The 24,204-nt window shown below is 34.1% G+C and overlaps 1 protein-coding gene across 1 annotated transcript in view; it reads left to right on the top strand.

Moving 5' to 3' along the window:
- Positions 1-24,204, top strand: part of udt (protein undicht) — a 226,866-nt gene that overhangs the window by 155,408 nt on the left and 47,254 nt on the right. Inside the window, exon 14 of the mRNA XM_090411198.1 lies at positions 2,086-2,248. Within this exon, the coding sequence (XP_090267324.1) occupies positions 2,086-2,248 (163 nt within the window). The remainder of the gene's footprint in view (positions 1-2,085; positions 2,249-24,204) is intronic.

The raw sequence follows: 24,204 nt of genomic DNA, 5'->3' as shown, positions 1-24,204 counted from the left end.
CACGGGAGTGGGAATACTAGTTCAGTGTTGCAAAATGTAAAGTTTAAAAATTTGGAAAGCAAAGATGGGATGTAGAATTTACTCTTGGTGGGGATATATTGTTGGAGGAAATAAGAGATCTTAGGATGATGGAGGATAAAGATCTAACATTTAGGGGACACATTACCAAAATTGTGAGGACAACACAACAAATTCTGGCAATGATGCAGAGGGCATTGACTTGTAGAAGAAAGAATATTCTGGTTCCATTGTATAAGGCTCTGATTAGGCTACATCTACTGTGCACAGATTTAGTCACCTGATTGTCCAAAGGATGAAAACATGTTGGAGAGTGTCCTGAGGCAGTTGGTTAAAATAGTTTCTGATCTCTGGAATGTTAAATATGAAGAAAGGTTGAGATTATGCAATTTGCAGAGTCTGGTGGATAGGAAGAAGAGGGGGTGATATGATCGAGACATACAAGTTGGTAAGGAATTGTTATAGCATTAACGTCGAAGAGGTTTTTCATAAAATGGTGGGAGATTGGGGAAGAACAAGAATTCATTCCTGGAATCTGTATAAGGAGGGTGTGAGCAAGGGAGTGATACACTTAATAATACAAAATAATATACTTTATATTATTATTATAATATACTTTAATTTTAAGTTATTATATTAACTTTCCTTTCATGGCTCTTGGTGTTTTGGAATGATACACAAACCACGATTTTAATTTGAAATCACCACTGGCGTTACTGCCTAGAAAAAGGATTAAACGGTTTTTTGCAGCTTTGAATCCTGTTGTTCGCTTTTGTTCACATGATAATCAATATGCGCTTTAGCATTCTCTTCCAGAAAAGTCCCATTTCATCAACATTAAAAACTAGTTTGGGAGAGTAATTTCCTCTTTCAATTATGGCTCTTAAAGTTGATAGAAAGGCTGAAGCAGTATCTGTACTCGCCACTTCTCCAGTGATTCAAATGTTGTAGAGATTGCTTCTTTTTTTTATGTATTGAACCAACCTCTGCTAGCTGCAAAATTTTTGGTGGTATACTCTCTTTGTTTTTGAATATGATTAAAAGTACCTCTGATCTTTTCCATGATTATTGCCTGACTTAATGGCATGTTGTGTTCGGTTTCATCATCAGTCCAAATGAAAAGCCGTTCCTCCATTTCCTCTAAAACATTGCTTCTGGATCAGGTTACGTTTGTTGCAGAAGACATGGTTGTAGTTGCTGAACACTTAATTTTGTCCTTGTTTTTTAAAATCGTTCGTATAGTAGAAGTAGACAAATTTAAAGCTGCTCCAATGTCAACTTGATGTTCAGCTTTTGCTAATCGCCTCAACACCTGCATTTTAATGTCAAGTGAAATGCTTTTTAGTATCAATTTTGTTTTATTTTAACCTTTCGCTGATTGGTTTGGGTTCTGGAATAATCATATTATATATGAATCAAGGGAAAAACAGGAATAAATTGAATCATTAAATTCAGTACTTTTTTAGGCTTCGATAGAACCATGTTATATCGATTCATGGAATATTTAGTGCTTTTTTAGGGTTCTGGAAAAAAATGTGTTGTTGCAAATTAACATTAATCAGGGTAGCATTAAACGGGGTCTTACTGTATTGAACATAGTCATGATTACATACCAAGTTTGAAGAATGACTGATATTTGTCTGCCACTCATCCACTTTTGCTTGCTTGATTACAGCTATTTTCATGTCAAAACTGCATGAAATGAGAAATTTCTATATATATATATATGAGAGAGAGAGAGAGTTTTTATTGAGGAGGCAGAATTTTAATAAGGTAGGTAGTGATTTTCACTCAAATCGAAAGACAGTTTTATTTTCTTAAACAACTATGCAAATAACTTCATCCAGTATGACTTTCTGTTATGGAGGAAATGATCCTACTTTTTTTGCCTTCTAGAATATTTATAAATATGCTTTAAGAATCTTATAATAATGATAGGTAATATGAATTATTGGATGGTATTTAGTGATGCAGTAATATTTATGTTGGCATTGCATTTTTAACATTTATATTGAAATAATAATTATTATTATTATACATCATCTCTGCAATTTTTCTCTCTTACAGATGATGACTGTCCAATGTATTTTGATGATGGTAGTAATCCCTATCGTCCAATAATGGATCAGGTTACTGTGCTTATGAATATGGGATTGAATATAAGATCTGATATTTGGCTTCATACTTCAGCCACAGTTTTAGCATTGATAATTGGCACTTTCATAATTCTGTAAAAACCAAGTGTTAAAGAAGGCATTTTTTAAAGTGAACTAAGTGGCATTATGCTTAAAGTGCCTTTCATTTGTTAGCACTTATCTGCATTTAGAAATATTCCAAGGTTATTTTGTACATAGGTTGAGGAACATATTTTAATCATTCCATTTTATCACCTAATACTTTTGCTGGCTGTGATAAATGATCAAAAGAGGAATGATTGGAATAAGAAATATTTGTAATAGTGGCAAAACGAGAAAAGTTCATTGTATTTTATTACTTCTAATTAGCTGGCCTGGTTGGCTGAGTGGATAGCTTTCCAGGCTGCAGGTTCAAATCCTGCCATAGGCATGATGCTTATGAATTTCTTTAAGTGGGAGATGAACAGGGTTTTTCCAGAATTATGTAAAAAAAAAAAAAAAAACACCTGTGATGCCATTATACTATAGGTTTACAACCTTTCGTGGGTGAGAGTCACATAAATTGTATGAAGGTCCTCAGATAAAGTTTCTTAACTTGATTGATTAAATTTTTGAGACAATACTATGGTAATATGGTTATACTTAAAAATTCCTGTTGGACTGTTTTCCCTCCTTGAAAATCCTCATCTACATTGGAACACACATTCCAAGACAAAAAAGGATCTTAAAATAGTTTTGAAGGCTGCTCTTCCATAGCATTAAATGAAGGTAAGAAATGAAATCTAATCTCAATCCAGTTGATATGAGATGAGACTATTTTGGGAAGAAGTTGGCATTGCATGGTGGTGAGGGGGAGAAAATATGGTAGTATATGATGGCACAAATACTTTGTATGCTGGTTCATTGTCATGCTGTAGCACTCCTGTCACCTGCAGTGTTGGACTCTTCCAGCGAATGAATTTTCCTTTGCATTTTTGTAGCATGCCTTCCAGTTACTAGTCGTTGTGAAGAAGTGTGTGGGAGACAGTTTTAATATATCTCAGAGCATTCCTTGTCTTATTTAGAATATATAATTGCCAGAATGCCAATTATATATTCTGGTGTTTTTATAATCATTTTGTAATATTCCATTGATGATTTCTCAGCCATAACATACAATTCACACAATTTTATTTGCATGCATTTCAACATCTGCTGTGGTGAGACACTATGGAAATGGATAATAAAAGTACAAAATTGTGTCAGATGATTGCATGATTTTTTCTTAAATTTTGTTGGTTCAACTTAGTAATGGAGGAAAAAAGTTGAGTCTTTTTGCTTATTATTTACTGAAGGGGAGGGTGGAACAGCCCACAAGCTTTTTGAGAGACTTTATATAACATACAGGTATTAGCATTTAGCTAATTTGCATTAGAAACTGCAATTGAAAGCTCTTGAAATTAGTTTTATCAGTCACTATGTACACTTTGATGTACATAACTGAACATATAAAATTATGTTTTTATTTATTAATCAGAGAACTGTAATTGTAGTTTGAAGAAAATTGTTATCCATCTTAAATAATATTAAGTATGTATGTCATTGTTTATTTATTTCTTTTCCTGTCACATCTTCACAGCTGCTAACTTTATACAAAGCCCAAATCCTTAAGTGGAACAAGCTTTGTAAGCTTGTTCCACTGATACAATAGACGTTCACTATAGCTAACACCGTTATAGCAAAATGTTACATCGATACACAAAATAATCTTTTTTTTTGTGTATCGATGTAAAAGGTTGCATATCCCTACCATATATCAGTTCCGTTTCACCAAAATTAGTCAAAGTTCTTAAAAAATATAACATCCGGACTTCTTTCACTCTATTTGATCTCCTTTCCTTGCTCAGTACGCCTGAGCAAAAACATAACCTCAAATATTCTGGTGTTTACCGTATTTGGTGCAACTGCAACATGCTTTATTTTGGCCAGACTGAAAAATCATCCAATTACATCTAGAGGAACATAAAAGAGACGTAAAGAGACTGGAAAGAAGAATTGTTGAATCTAAAGAAAATTGTTCTCTATCCAGTACATCTCAACACTAACCTCAGCTTTAATCTCTCATACTGTCATTGTGCTGCAATTCAATTTTGACATTCACGAGACCTTGGATGCTTGCTCATGCCCAACAATGAGGAGATGCACAGAATGGCTTCAAACATTAATACCATGACATCTATAGACATCATGGTTATCATGGATGCAAAGTGCATATTAAAATTGTAATACCATTGATATTACATTGAAATATGTGATGGATATGAAGCGAATGAGGATGCGTATTTCATCCATAATGGCCAGTAAGGTGGTTAATGTATAGATTTGATCTCGCAGTGTTTGTTGGTAGTTCCCTCATGTTATGCACCCAGTGCAGTTTATTTAAATTAAAATAGTGTTTCTATTTTTTATCTCTCGGCTTATAGTCATTTAATGTTTGTAACATTTGAACTGATTTAACATGGAGTGAGAGTATTATTGATGTTAATTCTAATCAAGCCCCCTATCACAACAGTTTCTGCATTATTTCCATATAAACAATATATCCCCAAAGTGTGATCACTCAGTAATTTAACTATTCTGCTTCTGTCACCTCCCTGCCATAATCGTTTTTGCTTTTATTGCCACAATAGCAAAATAACTCTGAGATTTCCTTTGACCTGCTTGACTGATTTTTTAAATCTGATTTTGCCATGCTGGTCATCCTTCTTTCCTCCTACCTACTTTTTCTTCCATTCTTGAATCCCACTTAGGATTCAAGCATATCTGTTGATTGGAGTGCAAAGATGCTGATCACCTGTCCAACCAGGCCAGATGAATAATTGGTCATGTTTATACATTTGTGAAAAAAAAAGAATAAGTAAAGATAAAGTTAAGTTTTTTTAAGTTTTATAAACTTGTAGAAAAAATTCGATTATTCTGAAAAAAAAAAGAAGCTAATATAAATAACTAAAATGTATCACTTTTTTCCTAGATGCATCCTTAATTGTGTTCATTGTTGTGTGATGCTTAGAGCAACTTGTAGTGATGTCAGCTACACAAATATCCAATCATGAAAATGTTTGTTTTCTCATTATTTTAGGATAAAATATGAATGAAAACAAGAATATAATTCCATTAAATATAATTCCATTTTTAGTAGGTTCACTATTGAGAATGCCATTGATTAAAAAAAAAATAAATAAAATAAAATAAAAAAAATAAAAAAAAACAGCTTTTCAGGTTGTTACATACATCCATGCCTTATGTGGAATCTGAACCTACAGCCTGTCTAGTAGCTAAACAGTGGCTTTTACAAATTGTGAGCTGTCTAGGCAAGCAAATCTATGATAAATTTTCTGTTTAATTTGACATCCATAGCAGATCTTCTTGGCATAAATTATAAGTGTGTTTTCACTGATGTCGATTACAGGTCTCAGTTTAGTTTTTTATAATTCACTCCTACAACACCATAGTATATTTCATCTTAATCTTAACCTCCCTCTGTAAATATCACATTCCTGCATATCTCCATTATTATTACAGTGATATCAGTGATTTTTTTTTTCATTCATCTAGCATTATCTCCTCACGAGTGATCCTAAATCTTATTTGTAATCCACTCAATTCCCCAATCACCCATTCTCTTCCATATTCGAAAATGTTATGATTTTTTTCCCTGCAAAGTAGACAAAACCAGCTAAATTCAACCTTTCTGATCAAATAAAAACAAATTCGCTAACATCTGTTATTCCATAGAGCAGTGTTTCCAGTACAGTAACGAGGGTATGAAGCGCCTGTGGCAAGTGTCTAACTTGCACCGCCCTAACCAAACGCAAGTGTCTGCCTTGCGCCCCCCCCAACCCAAAAATGACAAAAATTTTGAAAAATTTAAATGTAACAAGTTAAATTTTACTAAATGCAATATGTTAAATACTTCTATTAATCCCATCAAAATGAGTTGCAGTGTGTTGCAGAATTTGTGCGTCTAAAGCAGCGTATAGCCGAAATTTAAAAATACTGTATAAAATAGCGGACTTTTATATCTATTTATTTATTTTTATTTTTTACGTTTTAATCCCCAAACCTAGTTGTGCCCGTGGTGCCTCTTTTGGTATGCCCTCGTTACGGCACTGAGTGTTTCCCAAAGTGTGGTATGCAAAAAGTTGTTAGGGGATATGCGACACTTTTTTTTTTTTTTTACTTTTATATTTTTGTTGCAGATAAATGATCTATTCTATAATTAATTTTTCAGTAACTGAAAAATTTAAAGGAAGTTTTAAACAGAATGTGTCACTTGTTATGTATCAGCCTGACTTCCACGAGGGAGTTTCTGGTTGATGGCATGATCACGTTCCAACCATGTGGTTCAAACTTTGAAATCATTCTTGTCTTAAATTGCAACAGTCCTCAGTGATTGTGTTACTATATTCATCTATACATGTTTAATTGTGTTTGCATGTTTGTCTCACAAGTTGTGGCAGATGTATAGGTTATACACACAATGATAATACTCTTACTATTTTAGCAGTTGTCTGATTGGCTATTAGCAAATCTTGAAGTGCAATCTAATAATAACTATTAATAAAAATCTCATTGGCACAGTTAGCCTAGTGGATGTGCGCTTTGCAACCATATGCCTGGGGAAGAAGTGTCCTAGGTTTAATTCCCGTTGGTGACATGAGGAGCTGAAGGATCTTCCTCAGCCATAGCCAAGTTAGCTGGTCTGGGGCATGGACAGTAGGGTTTTTCCATCAGTTTATCCTGGGGTTTTTCTTCCCATAAAGTAGGCAAACTGGCTTTGAGAACTCAACACTACAGGACATAGGATATACTGGGGCATAGGGCTGACCACCTTATCCTGTGAACAGCTTGAGGTCCGATGATTAATAAACCTTCGGCACTGCAAGGTAAAAGAGGGTATAAAGAAGATGAGCGATGAGAATAAAAATCTCTTTTGTATTTCTTCAACCCTTTTTAACATGGATCACTGATTAAAAATGGGATGTTTGAAATGTACAGTAGAAAATAGTGAATGAAATGAAAATGATTGTGGCAACCATGAGAAAAAACACATGCATCAAGATCAAATATTTGTATTGAAAGTAATGAGTGTGAGCCATTAATTTATGATTGGAAGTTTTTCCACTTGGTTATAGTGTAAGCAAACAAAGTTTGCACCTGAAGTATTTTCAGGACTGAGACAACTTGTATAAGTTCTACAACAGTCCTACAATGCTATATCTTGTCTAGTTAGATGTCCAAAATATTTAAGTTTTCGTTCTTTAATGGTTTGCATTGTTTTTCTTTTCATTTTTGCTTTCTTTAAAACATCTATTCATTTTTCATTTTCTCTGTCCATGATATTTTCAACATTCTTCTGATAGTCCACATTTTGAAAGCTTCTAATTTTTTTCTCTGCATCTTTAATTTAGAGTCTAAGTTTCACTGTTGTAGAGGATGCTTGACCAGATATAATACTTTATTAATCTTTTTCTTTTGTCTATGTTAATGTCTCTGGATGTTGGAACAGTTTTCATATCAAAGGCTTTTCTTGCTATCTGTATTCTTTTTTTTATTTCTTTAATGGAATTTCCTCTGTCTGTAAACATTTGTCCCAAACATATAAAAGACTGAACCTGTTCAATTTTCTTTTTGTTAACAGTTACATTTAGTTTCCTATTTATTGGTTCTTTTGATATAATCATGCACTTTGTTTTCTTTGGGTTAATAATTAATCCCATGTCTGAGCTTCTGTTGTAAATTTCTGTGACTAAGTTTGAAGATCATCTTCAGATTCAGCAATAAGGACTGTGTCATCTGCATACCTAAAGTTGTTGAAGTTCCTACACCTGACTTTTGCACCCCTTTTGCAGTATCTTTAAAAACTTGTTCACTATATATATTATATGGTAAGGATGATAAGACACACCTTGTTTTACTCCTTTCTTGATTTCAAAGCTGTCAGAATATACATTTTTATATCTTATTGAGGTCATTTGATTCCAGTATATATTTGTAATTATACGTAGATCTTTTCCTTTTAACCCATTATTTGATAGGATATGTATTAATTTCTTGTGATTTATTGAATCAAATGCTTTGGTGTAATCAATAAAACAAAGATGTACGCTTTCTAGTTATCGAGGCTTCTTTCACATAATGTTTTCAAATTGAAAATTCCTTCTCTTGTACCTTTTGTCTTTTTCAAAACCTGATTGAGTGTCTTCTATTTCTATTGACAAAGTGCCTTTTATTCTTTCTAGGATTATTCTCAGTAGTAATTTTGTAACATGGTTTGTTAAATGTATTAATCTATATTCTGAACAATCAAATCTTGAAATTTTGGGGATAGTGACAAAGATGGACTTTCTTAGATCATCAGGGATGTATCCTGTATCACATATATATTATTAAAAATAACTTTAAAGATCATTAATTGCGTTTGTTGTCCAATTACTCTTATTTGTTTACATTTTTCATTTAGCCACTTGTCTTTAGCCTTCCTGCATTAATTTTTTTTCATTTTATTGAGTATTTTATACTGTTTTATACTACATTTTTCATCTTTCATTCATAAGTTTTAATATTGATTCTGCCATCCAAGGGTTTTTTTCTTATTGTATTTACTTATTTGAATAATCTCATTGGCTGTCTCATATACTGCACTTCTAAATTTTGACCATCTTTTTTCAGTTTCCTCTGTGTTGTTAAGTATATTGTCTTCTGTTTTATATCCTACAGGATCTAATTTTTTCCTAATTTCTGAGTTCTTCTAGCTTTACAACTCTTTATGAATTTTAGCTTGCAAATTTCTGAGTTAAACACCATTATGCTGTCAGGTATATTCAGAGCTGTCAAGTCTTTCAGTATGATTGTTTTTAGAAATGTTTTTTAGTTTAATCTTTAAAGTAGACACGGCAGGGTTATGGTCTGAACCTATATCAGCACCTGGGTGTGTTTTGATGTTGGTTATATTATTTATCATTATAAAATCTATTTGATTTCTTATAGTATATAGTCTGTGCTTTGAATGTTGAATGAAATTATTGGCAAAATTATTTGGACTGATATTAATTCGACACTGGCTAAGAGGAATTTAATGTAATTTTGTATTCCGAATTTCTATTATATTACAGTTAAATCACCATGTTAATATAGTATTTTATAGTTCATTTTGTATTGTACGTATTGCATTAAGCGATATTGAAATTTTTCAATTTTGATTTTGGTGGTACAAGTATTAAAAACTATAGTTACACCATTCATTATCACAAAAGTTGAAGTGCCACTTTTAGTGCCAAAAGGTTGAGAACTGCTCAGTTAGACCATTTACAGAGACACAAAGGGACAAAACATGTCAAAATTATATATTGCAATAACTTCACTCTTAATGAATGAAGTTTATTAAAATTTGAGATTTAGGATATATACACAAGGTGTGTTAGTGGAATTCAATTTTGGTGTCAAATATACATTATTGGCAAAATTATTTGGACTGATATTAATTCGACACTGGCTAAGAGGAATTTAATGTAATTTTGTATTCAGAATTTCTATTAGTTTGCCAGAAATAAAAAATATAGCATTTAAAATCCCTTCTTAAAGATTGTTTCCAGCTGCATGTTTTTTTTTTTTATAATTTCACGTTTTGTTGTTTTTTATTAACATCACTCTCTGTAGTGTTATTTCATTTTGGTAATTACTGTACATTTCACATTACTGTACTAATAAGGGAGATAAATTTGAAATAAGACAGTGAAAAATGGTAAACCACTCTTTGTAATGTCAGCATAGTAACTGCTTTATATTATGCAAATCAGTGAAAAGCTATTGCCTGTCCTAGTAAACACAGTGGTACTACACATTGTGTGGCTTGAAAGCTGTATTTATGGATGTTTAGCATTTTTTTTTTATTGCAATTGATATTCATCATTATTATTATTTATGGTATTACCATGGAGTCCAGAGACGCATTGTTGGAAACCCACACTTATATTTACACATTCAAAACTTATCTTACTTCTTAAACTCATTCACTGTCACGGCACTCACAACTAATGCTGACAATTCATTCCACTCATTCATCACTCTCCATGCAAAAAATCTAGTCTGCACACCCTTACTTCCACACTGTTACACAACTGCCACAGGTGAGCACTAGTTCTCTGTTTGTCATGTATTGAAAACTTTTTTTTTGTATCAATTTTATAAAATCCCTTTAATATCTTATAAGTTTCTATCATGTCCCCTATTTTTCACCTATCAACTAAATTTTGTAACCCACACACCTTCAGCTTATCCTCAAGAACATTCCACTGACCTGTCACCAGTTGTTTACTCCTCTCTGAATTCTCTCTGTTACTTGCTGATCCCCAAGAAACCTAGGTGAACAAACTTTATTTTGTGATGGAAGGAGTTGATCTTGGTAAGAAAATCAAAAAGATCTTTTTCTGTGTTTTTCCATACAATAAAAATGTCATCTACATACCTCCACCACACTGTGGGTTTAGGGTCTAACTGAGACAAAATGTCATTTTCCAGTTTCTCCATAAAGAGATCTGCACAAGGGGGCGGGCTGCCCATTGCGAGGCCTGTTAATTGTTCGTAAATCATTCCATTCTATAAGAAAAAATTATGTGGATTAAATTACATTGATCAGACCTCAAGAAGTTTGGAAATTAAAAAAAAAAGAACATGTAAGAGATGTAAATAATAACAGAGAAGACAATTCTGGGTTAGCCCTTCATTTCTCGAGGACAAACCATATCATCGAATGGGACAAAAGCTCCATGCCCTATTTAGAGGAAGATTTCCGTTCCCGATACATAAAAGAAACCATAAGTCATCCATTCTAAACACAACCTCAGTAGAAACCAAGGATTAATTCTAGCTGATATTTGGAAGACCCTCATAAGATCATTAAGCATGCCAGAGTTAAATTTCGCTGCTAATTACAGTTCCTGCATAACAACAGTTGACATCATACACGCCCCACGTGTTTGATGTATGTGTTCTTCTGTATTTGTAAAAAAAATACAATTGTATTCGGTTCATTCTTTCATTAACAGTTTAAGTGTTTAAGTTGTTTTGTATCTCTTTTATTCACCTTGTAGAAACCAAACAGCTAAATTGATGGAAGGTGTTGGTATTTCTTACTTAGTATCAATTAAAATCCTTCGGCCAATATAAAACCCAGTTTATGTCAATTTTTCTTAAGATCCTGAATATTGTCAGCCAGGAGAGCTGTGTCATCAGCATATCAGATGTTACTGATGATTTCACCATTTACATTAATCCATTCCTTTTAAGATTTTTTGAAATATGTCTTCTCAGTATATGTTAAAAAGAAGAGGTGACAGTACACATCCTTGCCTTACTCCTCATTTGATGTTAATGGAGTCTGTAATAAAGTCATTAACTTGAACAGATGCCTTTGGTTCCAGTATAAGTTTTCAGTGATCCTGATGTCTTTACCATCTAATCCAATTCTTTTTAATATGCAATCATTTTAGCATGTTGGACTTTGTCAAATGCTTTCTTGAAGTTGATGAAGCAAATGAATACTTCCTTCTTTTGGTCAATACATTTTTGGAATAAGATTTGAGAACAAAAAAGAGCCTCTCTTGTTCCTAACCCATTTCTAAAGCCAAATTGGGCATCACTTCGCATTTCTGTATAATATCTTTTGAATTATTTTCAGAAACATTTTGAGAACATGATTTATTAGTTTGATCATTGTATAGTCATTACAAGTTTTCACATTTGCTTTTTTAGGTAGCATGATGGTCGACTGTAACCACATTTTTTTGATGAAAAAACAACAAAACAGATGACAATTGCTAATTTCACACAAGCACTAAATTACACGATCACTCGCAATATAACCTCTAACGACCCAATTGATCAATTTTGCTTTATATTCCTCTCACAGTGTTTTCTTTCTTTTTTGCAGCTTTTGCTATATACATCTCTACTCATCCACTTAATCCTTACTTGGTTTATCCTCCTGACTTTGGATATGAAGTCTAATATCGCTACTCTCAAATAGTTTCTGATCACTTCCTGTGCACTACTCACATTCTTCATTGTATCTTTTCAAGCCATGGTACTGTTCCAGGATGTCTACGGTCTGCCATAATTACCATCTTTATAGTTCAACACCTTTCTTTACAGAGAATTCTGCATGTGTTTGCAACTTTCCAGAACAAGACTGGGAAGTTGCAAAACATACATAACTAAGGTAGTGTGTCTACCTTAGTTATTGATATCTTCTGATGCTATTACCAGATCCAACACTCTTAACCCCTGGTCCCCTCTCTAACATTTCAGGTAATTAATCATCCCTTAGCAACTGTGTAAATTCCACTTCCATCTTGCCATGCCTTCAATCTATGTCCCCGTATTTGAATCCTCTCATAATTGTTTGGCCTGCACTCACTGTGCTGATACATGACATCTACATCTTCTTGTGGACCTCCTGGTCTATAGCAATAACCAGCAACATATTTTGTCCTGTTGGCCTCTATCTCACACCAGACAGTCTCAAATGAACCATCTCCCCCCAGACCCAAACTCTTCTTTAATTTCTAATTTTGTCCATTGTAGTTCTTCAGCTATTATCAGCAATACTCCACCTCCTGTCCCATTCCCTCTATTCTCCCTGAAAATGTAATATCCTTTACATTCTATCCATGTATCTGTATCCTTTTCTGTCAGCCAGGTCTCACTAATGCGTATAATTTTTTGGCCAACTCTAAGCTAACCAATACATGTACATATACTGGCATTCATGTACATGCATTTCAACATCTTACCTAGGATCCACAATTCTTGTGTAATGTCATTACCAACCCACTACAATCTGAAACTTGTGTAATCACATTCAGCATTGCATAATCATTTCTGTACACACACACACACACACACTCATTTATCCCAGGAGTGGCCAGACACAAATATCACTAGTTTCCCTGGTTTTGCTCTTCCAAACTCTCACTAAACAACAATTTCTCCAAACATCTAACTCCAAAACTATTCAAAATGGTTTTGGTCCCTTGGGCATATATAAATCCTTTCATCCATCAAATTCAGTCCAAACATCTACAAACTGTACACCATTCCTCCTGCACAATCTTCTCATTGAAACATTACCATTCATGGCCCTTCTGAAATCTGTCCTATCATACCTAGGCAGGAGACTCACAATATTTATTTCTTTACTCTTCATGTTTGCTTCTTTCAACAACTCTTTCATATTTTCTCTCATTGCATATTTCTCTGTTTTCAAATCATTTGTTCTTGCCAAAACAAATGGCAAGAACAGTATCCTTAATCTTCATACCTGGCTAATATGCTTTTATCACTTTCTCATTAAGTGTATCTCATTGAATCTCTACAATACCTTCTTCATATTTCCAGTGTCTTGCACTTTTACACTTTCCCCATTCACTTTTTCTTTCATTCTCTCACCTGCTGTACCACATGACAATCATTTTCCTACTCACTCTAGCTCCTGGTTTGTCCTGTGAAGGATGCCACATAAATGAGCTATTTCACTCCTTACTATCACCTCATTATTCACATTACTTTCAGCCACTTCTCTCATTCATATTTTGCTCACTAGTATTCATTGTTTCCATATTCTTCAGAACACTTTTGCTATCTTTCTATACATCATTAATATTTACGACTTCACTTTCTGCTTTCTGCACTGCTTGCATTTCTTTTACTCGCACACAAATTTATGACTCTCTCTCTCTCTTTCATATTTCATATTTTTTGTTTTCCTGATACCTGAAAAAAAAAAAAAAAACTCATGAAACACATGATATTAAATCACACGTGATTTAATATCACAGCATCTTCATGTACATCCTTCAATACTAAGGTGCCATTTCCACCACATAGTTTTGAACTGTTTTACCTTGAGCTACAAAATGTACTGGATCCCTATGTTTCATGATTTCTGAACTACTACTTTCTCATCTGTCAGATAATGGGTTGAATTCCATATGAAATCTTTGCCATCTATAGAGAGATGATATTTCTATAATCTCTCTGAAGCTCGATAATTGTAACTTTTCTTCAAAGACTAGCCAAGTTCTTTTTTGGTCTACCTCTTGATCGTCTTCCTCCAATGATTCCATTCAAATTATATTTGGTAATCTCTGGTGGTGTCCAAACCATCTTAATTGCTTTTTAAGAATTATCATTATGATCTTCTGTATAGTTTGTTTCATGTTTGATTTGCTCATTTGTTTTGTGTTTTGACCATTTAGTTTTATTTTTAGATGTTTTCCTTATTTTGAATTTAAAACTTCACTTTCTCCATCATACCACACTCCAAGTGGTGTGAGGGAGAAAGTAAAGTGAAAATATATACCCTCCCACTCAACATTTCCCTGAACCAAGCTTCGATAAGTTTTTTTGCTTCAGTTGGAAAGTAATCATACTTGACAAGCAATTGCATTGTTTTCATCCTTACCTAAGGCTAAGCAGACAAAAGTTTGCACATGAAATACCTTCACAATAGACAACTTGTATATAGAAAGCAGCTGACATATCTAGTTACTCTTTGTCTTATAATGCACAGTATGCTCTCTATCACAATAATGCTGCTGGATCAGAATATAAAACTGGAGAAATGAATAAGAGGGTGGCTGATGGATAGACATCATAGAATGGTATATAAATCCAGAGAAGGCTGATGACTAGTGGTGTACTGCAGCACTCTGTACTTGGGCTGCTGCTTTTTAATTTGTACATGAGTGACATAGGAAATGATTTAAGAATAAATATCTAGTTGTTTGCCGATGATACAAAACTGAGATGAGTAATAGTCATTGAAGATAATATTAGAGATCCTGCAGGAAGATTTAAATAAACTGGCGGTATGGGCAGAAGGTAATGGCTGGTATACCGGTTTAATGTCATACACTTTGGGAAGAGGAGATCACAAGCTGTGACTACATTGATGGAATTGGACTACAGGAAATTGATGAGGGGGTGTGTATGCATGGGAGAAAAGGGGAATTAGGGGGAAGCTGTGAACAGGGAATTGATGCCTAGAGGACACACTGCAAAAGGTGGCAGAAATAGATCATCAGATGTTATTAGATGTTGACAAGTAGGGACAGGGAGGTTACTTTTTTTGTAAGGCCACATCTTAATTACTGTGCACAGATCTAGTCACCTGAATTCTTTGAGGATGATGGTGAAGAGGGTCCAGAATTAAGTGACCAATATTTTGACAGGTCTATAAAATGATCCCTATGAGGGATAAATGGGAAATTGGATTACAATGGTTAGTTGAAAGCAGAAAAGAGGAGATATGATAGAAATAGAAACATGAAAGTTATTAAAGAGGCTTTACAGAATTACCAGAGAAAACTCTTTTTTAATACATGGCAATATTTATCCAGTTCACCTTTGCTTTTTTTTTCCCCCCAGTCTTCCTTAATCTTGTTCCTTGGTGTTCAGTCCTGTTCCTTGTCTTCTTTTTCCTTGTATCATCAGCATATTAACTTAAGTATCTCATTCATAATCCAAGCCTTCTGCAGTAGTAATATTGTAAATCCTAATACTATGCATTCTTTTGGTTGTTTTCTTGATGACTATTCAGTCTTTCTTACCATTCATCTCAAGCATGCAATTTCTTCTTTAAATTTATGTTTTATATCTTAGGCCTTTAGTAGTTTGATATCCCATTTTCTCCTCCTCATTCTTTGTATATCCCATATATTTTTATATTGGAAATACATAGAAGACTATTATATATTATAATTATATTATTACTGTAATTACCTCCTTTAGATTATATAGCTATAGCAAGATTTTTCACAAAGTTCAAATGAGTATATTATGTTTAACAAAAAATTATATTCTTGTTTTCATCCTTATTTTACACAAGCAGAAGCAAACAAAAATATGTAGAGAGCAGGTGACTTCACATATGTCACAACTGCATATAATCCAGGGAATTGTAATGATATGGTACACTTCTTTAATCGCTCTTCTAAAATATTTTGTTAGGTATGTGTGTGTGTGTGTGTGTGTGTGTGTGTGTGTGTGTGTGTGTGTGTGTGTGTGTAGGTAGGTAACAGAGTCTCTGACATCAAGATACCATGTAGAACCTTCATAAGTTTACCTCCCGCTCCTCTAAGAAGAAAAGAGACCAGTATCCTAGAGCAATGAGAGGGCTTTTTCAGATCACTCATGAGATTCTTAGACCACTAAATGAGTTCTTTTGAAGTCTGTAGCTTTTGAAACCCTGGTGACAGGTTTTTAAACAAATAGTCCACCTCAGTAAAGGTTAGGATGAATAATTTGATATGCAGCTTAGTGTCTTCTGATCAAACTTTCTTAATTAGTATCATCTGACCTTATGAAGTCAAATGACTCATCATGGCAGGTCCTCTCTCTCTCTCCATACACATGCACACACAAAGAGCTCCCATAAATTGAATGCATTCTAACCACTCTCCATACAAAAAAAAAAAAAAAAAAAAAACCTGCTACCCCCCCCGTGCTCACACTCTCTACTTGTTCTTCCCCATCTCCACCTGTTCTTTGAAAAACCTGATCCACATTTGCTACCAAATTTACTAGCATATACATTGACTTGTTCTCCTACCATTGCTCATCACAGAAGATGGGTGTTACAAGTTCATTATGGGGTTTAATGAAATAAATACAGCACATATAAATAATTAAACAACTCATTTAATCGTTCCTATATTTTATCTTAGTCACTGAGATATCATCAGGGAAACTATTAAAATTGCACAAACACTAAGTGCAATTTTAATATTGTTTCCCTGGTGATGTCTCAGTGACTTAGATGAAATATAGGAATGATTAAATGAGTTGTTTAATTATTTATATGTGCTGTACTGATTCCATTAAACCCCATAATGAATTCAAACCAGTACATAAGTCTGAATAATCGATTATTAAGAGTCTTGTATATAGAGCCCATATGATCTGCTCTTCTGTTTAAGAAACTATTGGTTGATGAATTATTGGTTATTATTATCCTTTTACCAGACTACAGTCCGATGTGAAAAGAATTTCAACACCATATCTTAAAGGAACCTCAAAACAAATAGTATGGATTCTTTGTAAATTCAGACTTTCAAACCAGTTTGGAAACAGCCTTCCGCCTTCCTTCTTACCATCTCTTTCCCCACCAGGTGTCTGTCAAGTGCCCTTCTCATGTTATCTTTGCTGTTTTGGACAGACTGGCCATTCTGCCTTGAATAGTATTGAAGAACAGCAAGACTATTACATTTTTGGAATACGACAGGTCTGGCCATTCTTCTCATGCTATTGACACTAGGCACAGAGTTGTTTGGAATCAGATAAAACTCCTTCATTCCAGAAAGTTCAAATTTGATTGTCTTTTCCTTGAAATGTGAAATGCTATGAAATCGTCTGAATCTGAACCAATCAAACTGCATGCCAATATCCAAGTTTTGGGAAGTGATTGCTATTAATTATTCAAAGTTCTTTTTTTTTTTTAAAATTAATAATTATTTAAAATTATTTTTTATCCATGCAACTTTCTACAATTGTTATTTTGAATTCTAATATATGCATGCTTTGGCTTTTAATTTTTCAGGAAATGACAACGTATACTAGAATATTAATTATAAAAAACTTTAATTAATACTTTCCTGTATTTCGGCAATGTTACATTGCCATCATCAGGGATCACAAAAAACAATACGTGCATGCAGGCCCTAACACTGAGCAAATGAGGCTGAATAAAGGCAACAGAAGTCAGGCCTAGAATCCTAAACAGAGCCCCTTAGTGGGATAAATTAGGTTGTCTTAGCTGTTGGGCTGACGTTCTTAAAATGCATGCTTACCAGATTTGGTGCAGTCTCATGCACCCAAATTTGTTGAGGTTTGGAAAGTTTTTAAAGTTGAGGAAGATTCGATGAATAGTCTTTCATACTTGTATTTGCTGCAGTGTAATAGAGTGGCCTTCTTCCAGCATATCCTGTGGTTGAGTGTCCAAAGTACGGTCAATAAGTCCTGAGTGGCTGTATTGATGGAACCAGAACAGTTTACAATGCAATGGATCTGGTATACTCCTGGTCTTTGGTGGAGCGGATAAGCGATGCCAACATCTTATGTGGTCTGTAACTGGTTGTAAGGTCATATTTCCTTAGGATTTTTTTTTTAATTTTTCAGATGTGCTCCATATATATATGGAATAGTAATAGATTTTGAGTAATCTCTGCTTTGAAGTGGGGGGGGGGGGGGTTTGCTGTTACATGGTTTTATTATTTTTTGTATTTTTTTGGTGTTGTAGCCATTGGCTAAGAAAGTGTTAAGGATATAGTCAAGTTCACTAGTAGTTCTTCTTTTCAGCCATTTTCTGTCCACTGCCGGATGAAGGCTTCCTCCAGTTCTTTCCACCTTTCTCTGTTCTTAGCGATGGTTGACCAATTTTCCCCAACAAAATTTGACAATTCATCACTCCACCTTCTTTTAGGACATCCTCAGCCTCGTTTCTCCTTTCAGTAGTTAAGGCTCTGTTATCTGAACAGATTAATTTTGCCCTGTTATATATTTTATTTATTATTTTTATTATTATTATTTGACACCTCCAAGGAGTCCAAAGACTCATCGAGAGAGGGCACCTGCTCTACAGCTCTGTCTCCACCAACTGACTGCAACTATACCAGCGCCATCTACTGCCGACCACCACTAACTTTTCCACAGACAATCACAAACATCCATGTCCATGGCGGGATTCGAGCCCGCAGCCCTTTGGCTGGAGAGCAGATATGCTAACCACTCGGCCAGCCAGGCTGGCATTTTTATATAGGTTTTTATAATCCCATATTGTTGGGGGGGGGGGGGGATGTGTGAATGCTGGTGAATATATCTACCTGTATGTGTAGGTTTTTTGTAAACTGAGAATGCCAGGCAGATCCTTCAGGCTGGCATGTAATCAGAGTATCTAGGAATGGAAGACTGTTATTGTTTCCCTTTTCCAAGATAAACTGGATCCTGGGTGTGTTTTAAGAAATTGTTGAGCTTATCCAGGCCATGTGGCCAAATGGAAAGCACATCATCCATGTAGTGTTGCCAGACAGTGGTTTTTTTTTTGGGGGGGGGGGGTAGGCTTTTTCTTGAAAGGTCTCCATAAAAAAGTTGGCCAGGGGTGGAGAACCCATGGCAGCCCCTCTATCTGTAGAAATTTCTTTGCCAGTAGCCTGCATTCATGGTAAACTGAAATAGGGATAAGATAGGGAGGAAATATAGCTTGGATGAGGTCTATGGTATCTTTGAGTGGGGAAATTGAATAAGGAGGAGAGATCAAAACTGACCATTATGTCAGTGTGTTGGAATGTGAGGTTTTCTATATTGGCTTCAAAGTGACTAAGTTTTTTTATGTGTGAAAGTGTGCTGCCAGTATATTGTGTGAGCACTTTGACTAAATGTTTGGCTAATTTGTATGTGGGTGAATGCCATCTGCAATGGGATGACATGGCACATTCTGTTTATGGATTTTTGGTAGTCCATAAAATGGGGGGAATCTAGAAATCTGCCTCTACTTTAAAAAACTTTCCAAACCTCAACAAATGGGTGCATGAAACAGCCCCAAATCTGGGAAGCATACATTTTAAGAATGTCAGCCCAACGACCAAGACAACCCAATTAGCCCACTAGGGGCCACTGTTTAGTACTCTAGGCCCGACTTCTGTTACCTTTATTCAGCCTCATTTGCTCAGGGTTAGTGCCTGTGTGCACATATCATTTTTTTTTTTTTTTGATCCTTGATCATGGCAATGTAACATTTCCAAAAGATAGGAAAGTATTAAAGTTTTTTGATAATTAATATTCTAGCATACATTGTCATTTCTTGAAAATTTAAAAGCTATGTTATGACCAATGTATGAGCTTATCTACAAGAATGCATGCTTTATGACTCATTATCATGATTCATGTTTTGAATATAGTTAATGGTCTGTCTCTCCGATGATGTCCATGTAACGCTGAATGAAATATATTGGAGTTTTTGAATAAAATTCTAATTATTTTAAAATGAGAATAAAAAATAAAATAATTTTAAAAAATGTGCAGTAATCTCATCTCATCTCCTTTATACACTCTTTTACCTTGCGGTGTCGAGGGTTCATTGATCATCGGACCTCAATCCGTTTACAGGATAAGGTGGTCAGCCCTATGCCCCGGTATATCCTATGGCCTGTAGTGTTAAGTTCTCAAGGCCAGTTTGCCTGTTTTGCGGGATGAAAACCCCCAGAAAAAAATGAGGAAAAAACCCTGCTGTCCACGCCCAAGACTGGCTAACTTGGCTATGGCTGAGGAAGATTCTTCAGCTCCTCACATCACCGACGGGAATCGAACCTACGACACTCCTTCCCTAGGCATATGGTTGCGAAGCGCATAGCCACTAGGCTAACCGCGCGGACTGTATGTGCAGTAATGTGAATTCTTATTACTTTTTTAATCGGTTTTATTTATATTTTAACTTCTAATATTGAACAAAGATTTATTAGATCTGTTTTTCTGAGCATTTATTTTATTTGCGAATATCACAAGTTTGTTCCAAGTCTAGTATTACCGTTCATTAGAAAGTGAAAACTTCATGCTGTCATTTGAGTTTAAGTTTATTGGTTAATATATACTTGTATACAGCATTTGAATTCAGGCTGCTTGGAAGTAAAACTAAATTGAGGTCCTTCCTTATTATTACAACTAATTCAAATAGTTGTATTTTAGTATAATATATTTGAAATATATTTAATATAATATATTTGAAATATTGTGAAAATTCTGTCTTCAGCATAAATATACAGTAGTATATTTATATAATACAGAAATTCCTTAATCTAGCTCTAATTCTGTGCATTTTATACTATTACTGTACTCTTGGAAGAAGCAGAGATCTGAAACTTTGTAAATATTATACATACAGTATACACTTTAGAATATATGAACTTGTAGAGATTTTTAATCGATAATATATCTATACCTATTTTATGGATATTTTTTTGTTGTCATTTGTAATATAAATAATTGGATTTCTTTTCGCATTTGCTTAGTTATATTATAGGCATTTGCTTAAAATATATATAATTTATTTATAGTTTTTAGATCTGAGGATATGTACAACATTGCATCATTCTAAATTTATTTTGTATAGCTTCAATGTATTTTTTATTGGCCTTGATCAACATTTTACTTAAACGTTTATTAATGCTATATTGTATCAAATATAGTACTGGATTGTAGTACCCATTCATTAGTATCCATAAAAGCATAATTATCAAAATTATATACTTTATTAAAGAATTCAGAAATTTTATGAAAGTGTGGTTAATATTGTTTAATTTCTTTTATTAAAGCAAGTTTAATAGTAATCAAGTTTGTATTTACATGATTGTTAACTTGTTTACATAATTAAAACATATTGACTTACTAAAATATGTTACCTACACATGAAATATTAAAAATAATTATAGCACTGTATAGTAAGGCTGGCTAAGCAAACATTGGACAAATGTTTGCTTAGCCTAGTAGAACTTTCTCATTCACGTCTAAGAACACAGACTGTATCTTTCCTTAAGATAGATAAATCATGATTTACAAGCAACCATTAGTAAAACATAATATGGATTTCACTTATGTAAATATTTTATTAGTATAAAATTTTTGCTCTAGTATCAAGGGCATATTCAGTATGACTTTCAAATTAAACAACAGAAACTGGTAGATTCAACAATGAAAATCTGTGAAATGTACATACGTCATATAGAGTGTCGTGGTCTAAATACATTAATGTTCTAGTAAAAATAACTTTAAGAAGAGATTTAAAAAATAATAAATTAAAATAAATAAACGGTAAATTAATTCTGGAAGTTGTGGAAAATTAGCAATGGGGGGTGAGAAGGGAGAACCCACACTCTATCTGTTTATAAATTTTGTTCTTCCTAGAGAATCTGGATTATCTGGGCATATCTGGTTAAGATATGTGGATGATGTGTTCTCTGTTTGGCCTTTTGGCCCAGACAACACATTAGATTCTTTCCTCTCTCACCTCAGTAGTCTTCATAAAAAAGAATGAAATTTACTGTGGAAAAAGAAATTAATAATAGTGTAGCCTTTCTCGACACCTTAGTAAACACACCTGCCTAATGGTAACCTGTCCTTTTCAGTATACAAGAAACCTACTCACACAGGCAGATACATTTACAAACTTTCCCATTATTCTTCCCTCTTAACAATATAATATCATTAAAGCACTGACCAATAGAGCCTATAATCTTTGTTCCACTGAATGGTATACATGTACAAGAGTGATAATATCAGGAGAAAGAAAAGACAAATGGAAAATGGATAGTAAAAGAAATAGGGCAAAATCCTTAATCCCTTTATATCATCATGTAGCCAAAAGCTGTCTTTTCCACCAGTCTCATACACCTGAACAACCAAAAAGACCAATTGGAACAAAAATCCAGAGACATCTGGTACCCAGGTTTGCCTTTTCTAAGTTAATTGCCTTCAGTTTGCCTTTACTGCCTAGGATTGTTTTCTAGTCATCCCTCAGTTGATCATAAGACCATAGTGAGCTAAAAGGAAGGAACACTTCTCATAAGAAGACAGAACAAAGTGAATATTGCAAAACATTTTTGGCAATGTGGTGCAGACACCACATTGTCAAAAATTTGGTTATCTTAGAATGCTTTTTTCTAAATATAAAAATCAACAGACTGAACAAAATTTACATAATACGATGTTCTAAAGCATTTGTATGTCATGCTTTTTTTCTCTAACTTTCTATCAATGATATTTTAACTCATTAATTATAAATATAAAAATTATTTCTGGTTGCTAACTGGTGGGAGTATTCCACAAAAGGAACTTGTTCTGCCTGAATGCTCAAGACATTACATAATATGTTCCAGATATGTAGGGCAACAGAGCAGTTGTAGAAAACATGTTCTGCTGTTTCCACTGTGTAATAAATGTCATCGATTTGATCTCTAATATTAAATCACCTCAATTTGCTGGAGAGTGACTATACAGTTCTCCAAGCAAGTCTCTCTCCTGCTAAAGTATCCTTGAACTTCATTAACTTATTAAGTGGTGTGCTAGTACTAGACTATGTAAGTTAATGGCAAAAGAGGTTTATTTGGAAGCTCTTGTGTTAGAGTGACCCCGAAAGCTTAAGTTTTTGTTTTTTAAAAAAATAGAGACATTAGTTATACATTGAGTTAGAAGTAGATTATATTGTTGTTTTTAATTTGATTCAGAGATTTAGGTTAATTTTGTCTTTAAATATAAGTTATTTTGTACAGCTAGTTTCATTCATAGCATAGCACATGGCACTGATGTGGAATAGAATAATAGTACTACCAAAAGCATCCTTGTTTAAGGAATCCAGCCTGAGGAACTTCATGTCTGTGAAATGCACTCTTTACCAAAAGTGAATGGTCTTCGGTTCAAAAGCAAGATTGGCGAGAGAGAGTGTGCCAAAAATGTTACGAAAGCGTCAAAAGTGTAGGATCAGGTTTTAGGAGTTGAAGCAGTAGATATAATAGGAAACACATATGAAAATATGCGCAACAGAGTGGTGGAAGGAAGGAAGGAAGGATTAAGAGAAAGGACATGACAATCAAAAGGATAGTAGCATTAAAGATGTAAAGAAGGAAGAGTTGTCTGTAATGAGGAAGATAGCACACATGTATATGCAGAGTATTTTGTAGGATGAAGTGTGAGCTTGAGTGAATCCAGAAACATCTGATGAGTGGTACAACTGAGAACAGAAAGATGTGTGAAAAGAGACAGGAATGCTTGATGAAGCGAGAAAGGGAAAGTAAAGAGAGAGAGAGAGTGTTGTATGGTGACTCCATGATAAGAGGTGTGCTTGAAAACAGCATGATGAAATCATACTTTCTTGGGTGCAAAAATGAATAATTTTAGTGAGGCTATTTATTTATGTGGTTCCCACCTATGAAAGGCCTTCCAATTGGCCACAAGTTATTGGCATTGG

Source organism: Typopeltis vanoorti, chromosome 21 (genome assembly GCF_054136105.1).
Source record: "Typopeltis vanoorti isolate ZY-2024b chromosome 21, IOZ_Tvanoo_1.0, whole genome shotgun sequence".
NCBI lineage: Eukaryota > Metazoa > Arthropoda > Arachnida > Uropygi > Thelyphonidae > Typopeltis > Typopeltis vanoorti.
The sequence above is the reverse complement of the archived record's forward strand: the minus strand, read 5'-3'. Positions and strand labels throughout refer to the sequence as shown.